A 15957-nucleotide genomic window follows, 5' to 3' on the forward strand; every position below is an offset into this window, starting at 1 on the left:
CGAAATGTCGATTTGGCGCCGTTCCCAGCAGTTAGGCCTTTGTTACAGCACTACGTGGAAAATTTTGCGGAAGGATTTGGGCCTAAAGCCTTTTAAGATACAGCTGGTGCAAGAACTAAAGCCAGCCGACCTACCACAACGCCGAATTTTTGGTGAATGGGCTCTTGGAAAGCTGGCCGAGGATCCGCTTTTTTATCGAAAAATTGTGTTCAGCGATGAGGCTCATTTTTGGTTGAATGGGTACGTAAATAAGCAAAATTGCCGCATTTGGAGTGAAGATCAGCCAGAAGCATTGCAACAGCTACCAATGCATCCCGAAAAAGCTGTTTGGTGCGGTTTATGGGCCGGCGGCATTATTGGGCCATATTTCTTCAAAGATGATGCGAATCGCAGCGTTACTGTTAATGGTGAACGCTACCGAGCGATGATAACAAACTTTTTTTTGCCCGAAATGGAAGTTCTTGACTTGCATGATATGTGGTTTCAACAAGACGGTGCCACATGCCACACAGCACGCGAAACAATGGCGCAATTGCGAGGCGAGTTTGGTGAACAGTTAATTTCACGTTTCGGGCCGGTCAATTGGCCGCCTAGATCGTGCGATTTGACACCATTAAATTATTTTTTGTGGGGGTATGTCAAGGCTAATGACTATAGGGACAAGCCCGCTTCGATTGACGCACTGGAAGCCAACATCCATGCATTCATTCGTGAGATACCGGCCGATATGTGTGAAAGAGTATGCCAAAATTGGACTCAGCGGATGGGCTACCTGAGACGCAGCCGCGGTCAACATTTGCATGAAATTATCTTTAAACATTAAATTGCAAGGTTCAAACTATCGATTCAAATAAATATTTCATTCATTTTTTCGAATTTTTTGTTTTTTTTGTTTTTTAAGTTCTAAACCTCTTAAAAAATCACCCATTATATCGTAGATGTCATACAATAAGTTTAGGTATTTGTGAACATAACGCCATTGACATGTTAGTCGATTTGTGTCTGCATCATAAAGTTATTCACGACTAACCATGTTAGCTCACGAGCCAAATTCTCGTCATTTGCGGGAGGTTTCAATTTTCTACTAAAATATGAAAAAATCCGCGGCTGAGGTTCATCGAATGCTTTCAAATACCTATAGTGAGAACGATATTGGTGGAAGAACGTACCAACCAAAGATTAATCTTTGATAAATAAAGAAATAGATGAGTGGTTTCAACGCTTCAAGAATGGTGATTTTGATTTCGAAGACCAGCATCGCGGTGGAAGAGAGAAGTTTTTTGAAGATGCAGAATTGGAGGGAATAATTGATCAAGATTCATGTCAAACGCAACAATAATTGTAGGATCAATAGGAGTGACACTAGAAGCCATTTCAAAACGCCTGAAAGTCATAGGAATTACTCAGAAACAAGGAAATTGGGTGCGGTACGAGTTGAAGCCGCGAGGTGTTTGAACGACGTTTATTTACTTGTGAACAGCTGCTTGCAAGACAAAGACGGAAGGGGTTTCTGCATCGGATTGGGACTGGAGACGAAAAATGGGTTCATTACGATAATCCCAAGCGCATAAAATCATGAGGATATCCTGACAATGCTTCCACATCGACGGCCAAACCGAATATTCACGGTTCTAAGGTCATGCTCAGTATTTGGTGGGACCAGCTCGGCGTAGTGTATTATGACTGAAAGAATCACAGGCGATCGTTATCGAACGCAATTAATGCGTTTGTACCGAGCATTGAAAGATAAACCGCCGCAATACAACGAGAGAGAAGATGAATTGATTTTACTGCATGACAATGCTCGACCCCATGTTGCGAAAGTAATCAAGATATACTTGGAAACGTTAAAATGGGAATTCCTACCCCACAACCCTACCCGACGTATTCTCCAGACGTTGCTCCCACGGACTATCACTTGTTTCAATCAATAGCACATGGCCTGGCTGAACAACACTTCCGATCTTATGAAGAAGTAAAAACTTGGATCGATTCGTGGATCGCTTCAAAAGATGACCAGTTTTTTCAATTCGTACGCTGTCCGAAAGATGGGAGAAAGTAGTGACCAGCGATGGGCAATACTTTGAATTATAAATGTATAACCAGTTTTTTACAATAGAGCCTCGAATTTCGCAAAAAAAGTTTTACACATATGTATTTGTTGTATTATAATACCATTATTTACTTATCAGGGTTTTAACCATTCAGGTAGAAATTAAAAAAAAATTAGATTGTTTAATATGAAAAAAAGAAGACAATTGGCAACTACATCACAAAATCTAATTTGGTCTTTAAAACTTTGAACCCTTTGAGAACCTTGTAATCACAGCGTCCTCGTCAACATCAATGTCCCTATGAATGTTCAGGAGGACAAAATACTCCATAAAAATGGAAGCAAACTACTAAATATGTCGTTTTACACTGAATCTTATTATTATCCTCTATGATAGAAAAACTTTATTCAAATCAACAGAATTTTCTCACACCAAAATATCACAGCGATATATATCGATATTTTACTCTTACATATTTCGATTCATTTCGATAGTGTCAGAAAATGTCGATACAATATATAGATATCGATAGTTTTCTGACCTTTGCACATCCCTAGTGTGGATTTGCCGAACGCAGTCATAACCATAAACTAAGATTTCTCTATGACTATAATTGTCAGTCAAACTCAGACGCATGTCTTTAAATTTTGTTCGAATATAAATCGTATATTGTATTCTTTAATAATGAATAAAAAATAACCGATATCAACCAAATTCTCAGATCTCATTTTTCCAGAAATGGCAATTTCTTTCTTTGAAGAATTTGGGAGAAATGAATAATCAAAATGTGAGCGTCAGTCTTTGAAGAAAGTTATTCATGCTTATAGGTTTGTAAAATTTTTTTAGAGAATATTGAATAATAATATAATCCCAACATTAAGATTTTAAATTAGCACATTTCTTCTTTATAGAGACATGTATGATGCATAAGTCCAAATTTAATTGATGATTGGGTGGGAAAAATTGACAAAAAAAGTTTATGTTTGTTAGTTAAGTTGTAATCCTTTTTATGGTCCTTTTTTTTTGTTTATTTAATAGTTACAATAGACAATTATTAGCATATTTTTCTCTGAATTTCAACTTTGAAAGAAAATTTGTCATTTTATGTCTTGCCGATGAAAATATTGATATTCTTGTAAGTCAATTCTAAATGAATAATAGATATATTTTAAGGGCTATCATTCCATTGGATATTTACTTGTGAGCCCTAAAATGAAGTTACATTTATTCAATTGACTCATTAATAGAAATACTACCTGAAATAAAGAAATTGCATTCAATGTTTATTTTCAGTTTTGACAAATATTGAATTTACATAATCGTTCGATAAGATCTATGAAAAGACCTACAGTGAGATTTTTGTTTTAGGAATATTCAGTATAGCTGTAATAAACAAACTGAAAAGAGGCAGAATGAATAATAGATCTACCTTTCGGATACCCATATCTGAGAAATCAGGTTATAAGAAGTCCCTCATTTCCAAGGTTTATCAATACATTTTTCAGTTGAGCAGCAAATTATTCTTCTATTCCATACTTTGTGAAGAAATACAATATAATTGCAACAATCTGAAGGACCTATTGAAAATGCCTGACGAACTAAGGAGTTTTTTAGTATCTGAAGATTGTATTGATGCTATGTTATAGAACGAGACTTGTGGCTCTGGGTTTTACTCAGAAGTGAATTAAACAGGGCAATTTATGTCCTATATAGTAAATAAAATTTTGATAGATATAAGTTTCAAAAGATCAACAACTGATCATAGTATTCACATAAATCAAAAAATAACTGGCTTACTATTGTTGCATTGTACGTGGATGACTTTTTTGTTTTAACTAATGTTAATTCTGAATGAATTTTCTGATAGAAAATTTTATGATAAAGAAATTAGGGGAAGCTAAAAAATGATTAGGGATGAATATTACTAGAAATTATGGAAAAGGTAGTAACGCTATCGATTATATTCTTCAAATATGTATTGCAATAATTCAACATGTCTGATTGTGAACATGTGAAAACTAAATGGAATTTTAATTCAACAAGAGAGAGTTGTAATGATGAACCATATAAGAAATTAATAGGTTTATTAACATCTTTAGCAGTATTAACTAGTCCTGATATAGCATACTCTGTTAATTTCTTGAGTCAATTTAATAATTATCTCATTGTTGAACACTAGAAAAGTGCAAAACTCATTTCAAGATACAAAGATCATTGTTCAATTTTTACTTCAGTCAAAAGGAACTGAGTATTTGAAATCGGTACTAGAATTGTATCGGCCAATACTATTGACCCATATTAGTGGGTTCGATATCTACACTCAATGAATAATTTAATTTTTACCAAAATGAAAAGCAATGAATAAATCAGTAGGATAGCATTTTTGAAATGGCCATATAGCACCTATTTCCATAACGATTAAAAGATTGGAAACTTTAGTGAGCAAATAGGTAGGTATCTACATTTTTATACAAATTTGATCATTCATTCATGACATGGAAATTTTCAATAAATAGTCTGCTTTTTAAAGTATTTTATACCTTCATTGAATTGCTGGAAAATTGATACCAATTTCGAAAGTGACTGCCATTTTAAAATTTTTCATATACTGAATGATCCTTCAAAATTTATTTCTGTCGTAACATTTTGACTAGTATTTCAACTGATATATTCCATACGTTATTGAAATCAATATCTTCAAAGTACTATTCAAAAGACTTATAATGGAATTTAGAAGAATATATCTTTCTCAATTTCATAGTCATATATGATATGATGCATAAGTCCAAATTTAATTAATTCACATCTAAAGTGAATGTTATTTTTAGAAATATTCAGTATAGCTATAATAAACCAACTAAAAAGAGACATAATGAATAGACTTGCCTTTCAAATACCCATGGCCTATGTTACCTCATAAGCAATTACCTATAATATCTTATCTTGGTGAAACCTTTTTGAGAAATCAGGTTATAAGTTTGAGAGTCTCTAATTTCCAAGGTTTATTAATACATGTTTCAGTTGAGCGGAAAATAATATAACAGGGTATATATAGTTGAAATTATTAGTATGAAAGATCTGACTTATTCATTATAAATTCAACAGCACTGCACTCAAATTCTTCAAAAACGGAGTGGTCACTTATATTTTTGCACTCCTCTGTCGTAAAAGTGTATATTTTAGATATTCAAAAAACACATGGAAACTTTTGAATGTTATCTGACTAACTTGGCTCTTTTTTTCCAGTAATAAAGCCAATTGTGAATTATCTATAAGGAGTTTTTCTATCTGTTTAATACTGTTTCATAGTAGCACAACTTTTACTCCAATCCAAGACTGAAATGATGAATGAAGCTTCTGTTCTCTTTGATAGTTCCATCTTCTGTCGCAATAAATTCAAATTTTCACGAAAGGGAATGTAGTTTTATAGTTTGTGGAAAATAAACGAAAAATTCCTGAAATAAAGTAACATTCATCCAATTAATTCCAAATAATACAAACACTTAAAACAAACCTGAATTGAGGAAAATGCATTCGATGATATAAATGTTCATTTCTAAATTTTGACAAATATCTATCGAATTTTCGATTCGCCGAAGACTTTGCATTTTATCTGTCGGCATTTATTTAAATATTGAATAACAATTTTGGAAACTGCAAACTTTTTCAAGAACTTTCATATATCGAAATGGAATATTTATTATTAACATGACACTGACAGCCAAATTGTCCACAGATACCACAGAAATATGGGACTTGAAATGTCAAAATGATCCGAAACACCCCGTATACTCGAAAACCGCGGGGAGAATCGAAGGTTTGGGATTTTTCCCGGGATCTCCAGACGATTTTGAGGGGGGTCTTATCCTTGTCATTTTTGCTCTAGATGGTCCCGTTTGGGCTGTGATTTTACGTTTAAAGTTTGACGTATATGTGCAAGCGGTTTTATATATACTTAGATTAATTTGCATCCGCAATAATTCCCCTCTATCAATATAGGGAGTGATGCACCATTGCCTGATCGGATATGCCTTATCTCCAATAATATATTCATTATTAGAAAAGTATTGAATAGGGTTTGATATTATATTTCTATAAATATCTGACTTCTCAAATATCCGGCAGTCATTCATAGAAGCTGGATGTCCAGCATAACAATCTGTGAACTTACAGATTGCTTGTAGAGTGATTGCGTGAAATTTTTTACGACAAACATAAAATTCTGGGTCCTTTTTGGGGGCTTTTATGGGTATATAACTACCATCTATCATACCCAGGCATGAATCTAGGCCAGTTAGTGAAAAACCCTCCTTCACTTCAGCAGCATATTCTCCCGATGGCCATTTAATTATCATTGGCGCTATATTATTCAGCACATGGATAACTCTGATGAAAGAATTGAAAAGAGTGGATTTTGCCATATCGAATCTCTCTCCAACAGACCTACAAAATGTTTTTCAATTATAATACCAACCATATAAATCCATGAAACATTAAACTGTTGCTGTAGTTGCTTACCTAAACGAATCAGGTGTAGCTAGAATCCAAAAAACACGCAATTATTGTTTTTTTGGCTCAACAGTAGGTCTGCCATCCGAGTGAATGTTCATCAAAGTTTGACCAACAGCTGCTAATACTTCATCAAATGTACCTATATTCGTTCTGAAATGCATCCTGAATTGTTCTGCTGTGAGATTAGGTACAGTATGGAATAAATAATTTTCAATTCTCACAGGTTTCTGTCCACGGTCATTTGCTAGTTCATGGGCTACCAACTCGCCATCTTCACAGGAAGACTCTCCTTCACTCATCTAAAAATAGTATCAAGATATTACACGATTATTCAAAATGTATCAGTTCACTCACTCGCATTCATAAGTTCCCAAGAGAACTTTATAATTTCATCTATATCTATAGGATCCATGGTATATATAATACTAAAATAAATTAACTATATTTAGAAGACACAACCAAAATGTTTGTACAACTTACTTTACTGGCTATATAGTAGACCGAACTGAAAGAGAAAACATAATAGTAGACCTGACCAGAGATCATTGAAAAATACAGACCAAATAGACCGGCAATTTCTCTTACTTTTTTTATATTATACATTTACGATAGCAACAATTCAAGATAAAAAATAATGTTATCATATCATTGTGTACAAATATGATTCAACCTATAAATTTGTTTACTTGTTTAAATGACATTTATCAGAGTAAGTTTCTGAACGACGTGTTTTGAGTAAAGACCTGCGCAATATGGTCATACTCTACTCTACTCTCTGTGTAAGTTTATGAACGCTTGGACTCCGACTGATTCTTTTTTATACAGTAGTTTTTTTTGGCTTGTTTGATTAATTTATGAACTTCATTTTTGTGATGATTATATTGATGTTCTAATTGTTCATTTTTGCTGTCATTTTTTAGTTTCAAATAAAGTTCTTTTTTTTTTGTTGATTGCTTCGAGTAGTGTTTTCGTAATCCAATTCTTCCTGATCACTTGCTCCTTCCTTTTGTGAACTGTAGTCTTACTTGACGTACTATAATCCCTCAGAATTTGAATGAACGTTTCCGTTATAGAATCAGCATAATTTTTTTCATACATCCGAAGCCATGTTTCACCTTCCAATTTTGTCCTCAACGAGTAAGAAGTAGAAGTAATCAATGAATTCTTTGCTTCTAAGATTTGAGTTTTCTTTTTTTATTTTTGTTTTCATATTCAAAGTAAGGACTATCGGATAGTGATCAGTAATCAAATACTGTAAAATATAACCATTTAAATCAATATTTCCACCCTGTCTCCAGTTTCTGATAAAAAAGTGGTCCAAACAGCTTCCACTTTCTGGACGAGTGCAACCATTTATCACCGACATGAAACCGAAAGTACTCAATAGGTTCTCATATTCTTCAACAAATGAATCCTCGGACAAAAGGTCAAGATTTATATCCCCTGTGATGACATGATGGCTCTGTACATTTTAATTTTTTTTTAAATATTCTAAAAGACCAACATTGAAGACATTTGGACAACTATGTGGAGACCTGTAAATAGCCGTAATTTTAAGTTTTTCTTTCTCGTAAATATCTATGTCCAGCACCTTCGTATCAGCTATTTGCACTGTTTTAGCATTAAACTTCATATATTGTCTCAAATACACCACAACACCATCATTCTTATTGTAGTCTCCGTCATTGTAGATAATCGTATATCCGTCAATATGAAACATTTCCAAGCTTGCTACTTTGTATGTTTCCGTCAAGACTATTACATCGAATTTCACTGCCATATACAAGAGATACAGACGAAACTCCTCAAAATTCATCGACATACTTCTCACATTCATATGCATAACACTGAAATCGTTTTCTAAAATACATTTCCGAAATCTTTTGTGATCTGTATTAGCTTAGTATCGAAATACTCGCTCTCGTATTCCCTAATAAAGCGATCCATATCCAAGGAATTCATCGTACAAATTATCAAAACCATGACCACATGTAAGGTAATACCATATATATACACTACACTAAACCCTTATCCACTAGTTTGACAGCAACAAAACAAATAAGGTAAAGGACAAGACGTATCCCACAATTATTTTTTTTGTGAATTTGAGCGCAGCCGTGTGTTTTTTTCCTATATTTATATCTTTATCGAGACCTTTATCAACCTTTGGTGTATTTTCAGCTATTTTTGTATTCGCTTTACTAAATATCGGTGTATTATTCAGTGGACCAACTTCCGAGATAACCAGCCGCGCCTCAGCCCGGTGAACTCGGATCTGCCCCTCTGTTTTTTCCGGCCGCACAACAAGGGCTTGCGTAGGTGTTCTTGAATAGTAAACTCCTCACCGTTGACCACCAGTTTAGCGCCTTTTATGAAGCACGTCCTGCCCTTCTTCCTTTCCTCAACCTGACATTGGTTACGCTGTTTTTCTGTTAAATCATTCGCAATTGTAATGCCAGTTCCCTTAATTTTATTAGTATTTTTTATAATATCAATTTTCCTGAGGTATGAAACGAACTCCACTTTCACCGGTCGCCCTGATTTATTACCCAAACAGAAGAAATCGTTTATATCTATGCCGTGAACTTCAATCCCCAGTAGCCTATTGATTTCAGTACAAATGAAGTCTAGATTGATATCCCTATTTGACGCAGTCCATCCAAAAACAATGATGTTATTTTTTATAGATTTCCTTTCTAACTGTTCAATGCTATCTTTTAGATGTTCGTTCTCGGTCTCGAGCTGACGAAATCGGAACTTCAAATCCTCGAACTCTAAGGCCCAGTTTCACCAAACAGCACTTGATCCCAGATTGATTAAACTCCGCTTGTTACTAAAGCAGGCTTAACAGTGTTTTCTGTTTCACCAAGCATCAACCCGTCCGAAGATGATCGCGATTAACCAAATCGCGATTAAATAGTCAAACCATTTGGCAACGTTGTGAACACAAAGTTATATAGTGTTCTGTATCGTATTAGCAGTGATGACCACCATTGGCGCTAGGTGTCAGGTGTCATTCATTCATAACTCATAACATTTCAAATCATTTGTCCTCTTGTAAAAAAATAACAAAGTTAATTTTTGCCGAAAATGTCGAGTGATGTGCTTCGAAATGTCGGAAACTTGCTGAAGTTAAAAAGAAATTATCCCATTTCACAAAACCACACATTCTGGAAAAAAAACTATATAAGTAATTTTATTAACTTATTTATTTTTATTAACAAGTTTAACTGCTTCTTGAATAATATTTCAATCAAACATATCAATAAATTATTCTTTGCAATAAATTTCATAAAACACAAAAACAAAGTTTTCGTGTATTTTAAATGGAAAATATTGAGCCTATACATATAGTCATATAAAATAAAATAATTACATAGACAAGAGTTCCATACTGATAAATAATTATTAATCTCAACTTGAAAGGTTGTAATCCTCCAAAAATGGCCGATTAGTGCTAAATCGCGATTCGTCGATTAAATGGCGCTTTGGAGTGTGGTGAAACGCTACATTACATTAATCGTGATCTAAGGCCCCACTTAAGAGCCAAGTCAAGATTAAAGCATTTGGTGAAACTGGGCCTAATAATATGTTAGCTTCGGATGCCTGAATTATGTTTTTCAATTCGATCTTCACGTTATTTATTTTTTCGTGAAAATTCTTTTTTAATTCGTTCTTTACTTTATCAATGTTTTCCAATATGTGCTCAACTGCTAATGATTATTATTTATCTAAAAATTGACTCTGTGATCAACCGCAACGCTGTAATACCCTCAACACACAAAAAGGATATCAGGAGGACAAACTTCACTTCCTTGGGCCCTTAAGGAAGACTCAAGACAGACAAGGAAGGCCACGGGTTAGGCGGAATCGGGAAATTCGGTGGGAACGAAAGGTCAAATTATAAAAGTCTCCTTCTGAGAATGAGTCACGCGGTAAATGTGTTCAATGCTCCACCTAGGGAACGTACGATGCTCGCCGTTATCGACGAAAAAAGAAGCGATATCAATGTATACAAATAAGTTATAACAATTTCTCAGTGGAATCGAATGAACTAAATCATCTCAAACACAAACCTGTGTATGTGATAAACTCAAAAGTTCTATCCCTCAAAAATCCAATCTTAAAAACGGCCAATGACCCACCAAAATTTCACAATCAAAACGGAGTGCCAGATAACACTCACCAATATTTCAATATTGTTATACATTAATGATTCGAACTATTGTCCAACGCTGTGCACTTATTTCTCCCATCTTTCGGACAGCGTACGAATCCTGCGTTGAAAAAACTGTTGAAGCGATCCACGGATCGATTCAATTTTTTACTTCTTAATGAAACCAGACATGCTGGTCATCCAGGCCGTGTGCCACTGATCGAAACAAGTGATAGTCCAAAAGAGCAACGTCTGGAGAATACGATGGGTGGGGTAGGACTTCCATTTCAACATTCCCAAGTATGTCTTGACCATTATTTACAGGTAAGTACACCAGAGATGAACACAAAACAGGACAATATTCACCATCGTGGATTAATCAGCAATCGGAAATATTCTCTTCCTTTTTCAATTACCCATTTTATTATGATTTTTCTTTGTTTCTTGATATTTTTTATATTTTTCAGGTTCCCTGGGAATATTCTGTAAATGCGCGGTGCTAAGTATGTGAAATATCTTTGTGCAATACGTTTTTCGGCTCTAGGGATATTATAAGTGTTTTTACTCCTAGTTTCTTTTTCACATTCCCAAGTATTTCAGTGATTTCCGGACGAACTCACATTTGTCTGGGTTGAGACGCAGTTTGGATTCCCTTAGTCGTCGGAATACCTCTTGTAGATTTTCCAGGTGTTCCTCGAACGTTTCTCCCAGCACGACGATGTCATCCAGGTAAGCAAAAGCCTTTGGTTCCATCTCTGGTCCGATAATGGTGTATAAGAATCGCTGAAAGGTTGCTGGGCTTGCATGTAGTCCAAAGGGCATTACAGTGAACTGATATAATCCTCTTCGAGGCACTGTAAACGCGGTAATGGGGCAACTCTCTATCTCCAGTGGGATCAGCCAGTATCCCTGCTTCAAATCAATTGTCGATATGTATCTGGCCCGTCTTAGGCCCGGTGCACACATCCGACTTTTGCAGTTACGACACCCGTTGCGGTGTCGTACCTATTCAATGCACACTACATACTACACCGGCGTGGTTGCGGAGCCGGATCAATTCAATGCGCACTAGTTTCCCATTCAGCATCGTGAATGTAATACTTTCTGGACTTATTTGATTATAATCAAATAAGTCCAGAAAGTATTACATTCACGATGCTGAATGGGAAACTAGTGCGCATTGTATTTGTTCGATCATAAAAATTTAAAACTTTTTCAGTTTTTCATGATTTCTACGAAACTGTCACTCATATGATCTTGAAATCTCTAGCTGTTTCAAAAATTGAATTTAAATTTTTATAAGAGTTTGAATAAGACACTTTATTACTTTCGCAATAACTATAGACAATGATAAAATCGTTCGGAAGAAAATATATAGGCTACCAGCGACTCACCGATCATGAGAAATAGAGATGAATTGTTGAAAATCCTGTTGTTCGAAGAATTGATGAGAACAACATACTACTACCCAATAAATTTTTCTGACATCATCTCATTTTATTTTCTTCAATGACGAAATCGATATCCAATTCCCTCTCTGCCATTGTGCGAACTCACGACAAAAGTCGTATGTGTGCATAGGCCAATATAGAAAAGAGTACTCTATTCCAAATTGGCCCGCGCACACATACGACGTTTGTCGTGAGTTCGCACAAAATGGCGGAGAGGGAATTGGATATTGAGCTATTCATTGAAGAAATTAAGAAATATCCAGAAATATGGAATGTGGGTGATGAAAATTACCATGATAGGACAAAGAAGAGAGCAGCATGGACAACTATCTGTTGTTTGTTCAGCGATGATTTTGAACAGAAGGATGACAGGGATAGAAACGAAATTTGTAAGTACAATTCATGTATATTTTCAAAATGTATCGGTAATATTATATTGGTTTTAACTAGCATAGTATGAAAATATTATGTGAAAAAAGTCAAATAACTTAAATATGTATATTTGTTTTGCCAAGGAACACTGCCAACCTCAGATACAAAATAATCTGCTAGCTCATTTCTAGCTTGAATTGCTTGATTCGGTCCTGTTTGTGTATGGTTACGTTGGACGATATCAATGATACCTTCCACACTCAATGCTTCATGAATATTGATTCCATCTCTAACTCTTACAAAATTATGAAGGGAACAGCAAGTTTTGATAAGAAGAATGGCCAAATCTAAATTAACATTTATAGGTTTCTGGAAAATTTTCCATTTATTAGATAGTATTCCAAAAGTACTTTCGACATTTCTTCGGGCACGTGACAATCTATAATTGAATATCCTTTTTTTTTCTGACAAAACTTTGCCGCTGAATGGCCTCATAATATTTGGTGAGAGGGAAAAAGCCTCATCGCCAATAAAAGTATAAGGCATCCTTGTTGCAGTACCTGGTAGAGGTTGTGGTCTTGGAATATTCAATGTATTTTCTTCGAGCTTTCTGTTGAAAGAAGACCGTTGAAATATAGTGCTGTCAGATTCCTTTCCAAAATCTCCAACATCGATGTATATGAAGTTGTAATTTGAATCTGCAATTGCCAATAAAACAATGGAAAAAAATGCTTATAATTATAAAAGAGAGACCCGCTCATTTTTGGTTTTCTAAGTCTGACATGCTTCCCGTCAATAGCTCCCAAGCAATTTGGAAACTGGCAGTATTGTTGAAAACCATCAGCAACCGTTTTCCACCGTTCTTCCGTAAACTCGGGAAAAGATTCTGGTAGTAAACATTCCCAAATAGCCATGCAAACTTTTCTTAAAATTTTTCCGATTGTTGTATGCCCTAATCTGTATGTCAAATGTAGATCAATCTGATCGCATCCACTACCCAAGACCCAAGTATCTGCAACAAAAAAGGAAAATATACTCACATAAATTATTCAACATGTTTGAAAAAAAATTTGCTTATTTTCATATCTATTATATACATATTAATTTTTTTTTCAGGCAACAAATTGATTAAAAAGTGGAGGAATATAAGAGACAGTTATTCCAGAAATACAAAAAGAAGCACCAAGTCTGGACAGGCAGCTGACGTAAACAAAAAATATATTTATGCTAGGCAGTTATCCTTCCTTGGATCTAGTGGGGCCTCAACTGAAACCCAGTCTAGCTTAGCCCAAGAAGATGAAAATCAATGTGAAGAAACGGTGGAATCAGAGGGGTCAGATCGTCCAAAATACGATCAAAGGAGTTCACTGAAACGTAAAAGAAACGTGGAGTCCGCGTTGATAGATTTCATGACGAAGCCTATGCCTACGCCACCTCCAGTTTCAGAACCTGATCCGGACAGATCGTTTTTCGAAAGTGTTCTTCCTTCAATCAGAAAATTTGACGAGGACCAAAAAATTCAATTTCGCTGTGAGGTATTAAAAATAATCCAACGAATGAGGAACATACATCAACCCAATTTTCCATCTCACACGTATCCACCTAACCCTTATCTCCATCAATCTATTTTTCCCTCTTCCCAAAACTTGAGATCTTCTCAATCCTACCCATTGCCACCCCAGTCCACATCCACTAATTACCTAACAATAATTCCACCTCAAACACCTTTCCCTCAACAAATGACAGAACTCCGCCCAGTTGCTTCCTTATCTTCATCAGATTTTTCCATTGTTAATATAAAGTCTCCAAACGATGGTACAAGCCAAGATCAAGATGAGAGTATAGATTTATTTCCTTAAAAATAATACTCAAAGTTTAAGTTTTATATTTTTGTAAATAATAATATTTTTATTAAAATTATATTTTTGTTATAAAGAATAATGTTTATATTTGTGATAAATAAATGCAGTTAAAAAAATAATTTCCTTCTTCACTTACCTCAAAGTTACAGCTAGCATTTCCAATGGTGGAATGGAAAGTCTCATCCATGTGTCTTGAGATCTGATTTTTGGTGTTATTTTCGCTGCAAGCTCGTCAAATGATTTCACAGACATTCTGTAGTAGTTATAGAACTTATCAGGGTTTTCTCTTAAATCTCCGAAAGAAGTATGAAATCTACCCCTGAGAAGTCTCAAGTCCGTGTAGGGGTGTACCCAATAACGCCTGTTTTGTTTACAAATATACTTCTTGTAAACAAGGTAAGCAAAAACAATTTTTTTGCGATGGTCGTCCATTATAATATAACTATATATAATTATATATTATATTATATAATAATATCGAGCGCCGATCGCACACACACACACTGGCAGTGTGAACTAGTGAATTGATCCGACTCCGCAACCACGCCGATGTCGTATGTAGTGTGCATTGAATAGGTACGACACCGCAACGGGTGTCGTAACTGCAAAAGTCGGATGTGTGCACCGGGCCTTAGTTTGTCCAGAATTCCAGAGATGTATGGCAGGGGGTATGCATCCTTAACCGATACCTCATTGACTTCTCGAAAACCTATGCAGAAGCGATATTTCCCATCCTTCTTCTTGACCAGTACCACGGGTGAGCTCCAGGGTGATTTGGAGGGTTCTATGACTCTTTCCTCCAGTATTCGGTCCACTTCCTGATCAAAGATTGCCTGCATCTTCGGGTTCTGAGGTCTATATCTTTGTTTGATCGGTTCAATTCCAGGTTTCAACCTTATTTTATGTTCTATCAAGTCCGTAGTGCCACTCAGTTGGGTAAATTTTCCTAGTTCTTCGGTGAGGAAAGAATCCAGTCTCGTCCTCTGCTCACCAGTTAGATCCAGTAGGTGTTATGCTGCAGCCTGTATCTCTATGGCCTTTCTCGTCACCTGTTCCACTCTGGGTACAAGTCGACCTTCCAAGTAAACGTTTGTCTTTCGAAGATCCAGGGAGAAGTTGTATGTCTTCAGGACTTCTATTCCCAGGATTAAGTCTACCGTTAAGTTGGGTACCAGCAAGAATTCTATGTTCTTCAGGGCATAATCGGCTATCACCATTGCAAAGTAATAAATAATAAATAATAATAAATCGCCTTTATTGTTACAAAAATTATAAATAAAATATCCACAATTGGAGAAAAAAAAAACTACCATGAAGTGGCGAAGTCTAGCTAAGTTATTCAAACTCAACCACATCAGAGCAGGAAAAAGAAAGAAAAAACATATATGTTGCACGAGATACCAAAAAAAAGTTAATATAATCACAGTCATGAATAATGAGCCCTCGAATATAGAGCAGGTATGTTGACTCTTTCAAACTACTACATTCGGTTCTGATCATTTAAAAGGTACTGTTTGTATTTGACCCTGAATCTGTTAACGCTCAAATTC

The 15957-nt window shown here is 35.4% G+C and overlaps 1 protein-coding gene across 1 annotated transcript; it reads left to right on the forward strand.

The window, feature by feature from the left end:
• Positions 1-12348: 12348 nt before the first annotated feature.
• LOC123671615 lies at positions 12349-14508 on the forward strand. Its single transcript, XM_045605584.1, has 2 exons — positions 12349-12562; positions 13662-14508. Exons 1-2 carry the CDS (start codon positions 12379-12381, stop codon positions 14402-14404), a joined length of 927 nt encoding a protein of 308 aa, XP_045461540.1. The 5' UTR covers positions 12349-12378; the 3' UTR covers positions 14405-14508.
• Positions 14509-15957: the final 1449 nt, after the last annotated feature.

The sequence above is a fragment of the Harmonia axyridis genome, chromosome 1 (genome assembly GCF_914767665.1).
Source record: "Harmonia axyridis chromosome 1, icHarAxyr1.1, whole genome shotgun sequence".
Lineage (NCBI taxonomy): Eukaryota > Metazoa > Arthropoda > Insecta > Coleoptera > Coccinellidae > Harmonia > Harmonia axyridis.

Excerpts from the sequence above, each read along its gene's own strand:
- LOC123671615 (XM_045605584.1), top strand. The coding sequence starts at position 12,379 with ATGGCGGAGAGGGAATTGGATATTGAGCTATTCATTGAAGAAATTAAG. Across the intron at positions 12,563-13,661 it reads CAGGGATAGAAACGAAATTT|GCAACAAATTGATTAAAAAG; the intron begins GTAAGTACAATT and ends TTTTTTTTTCAG.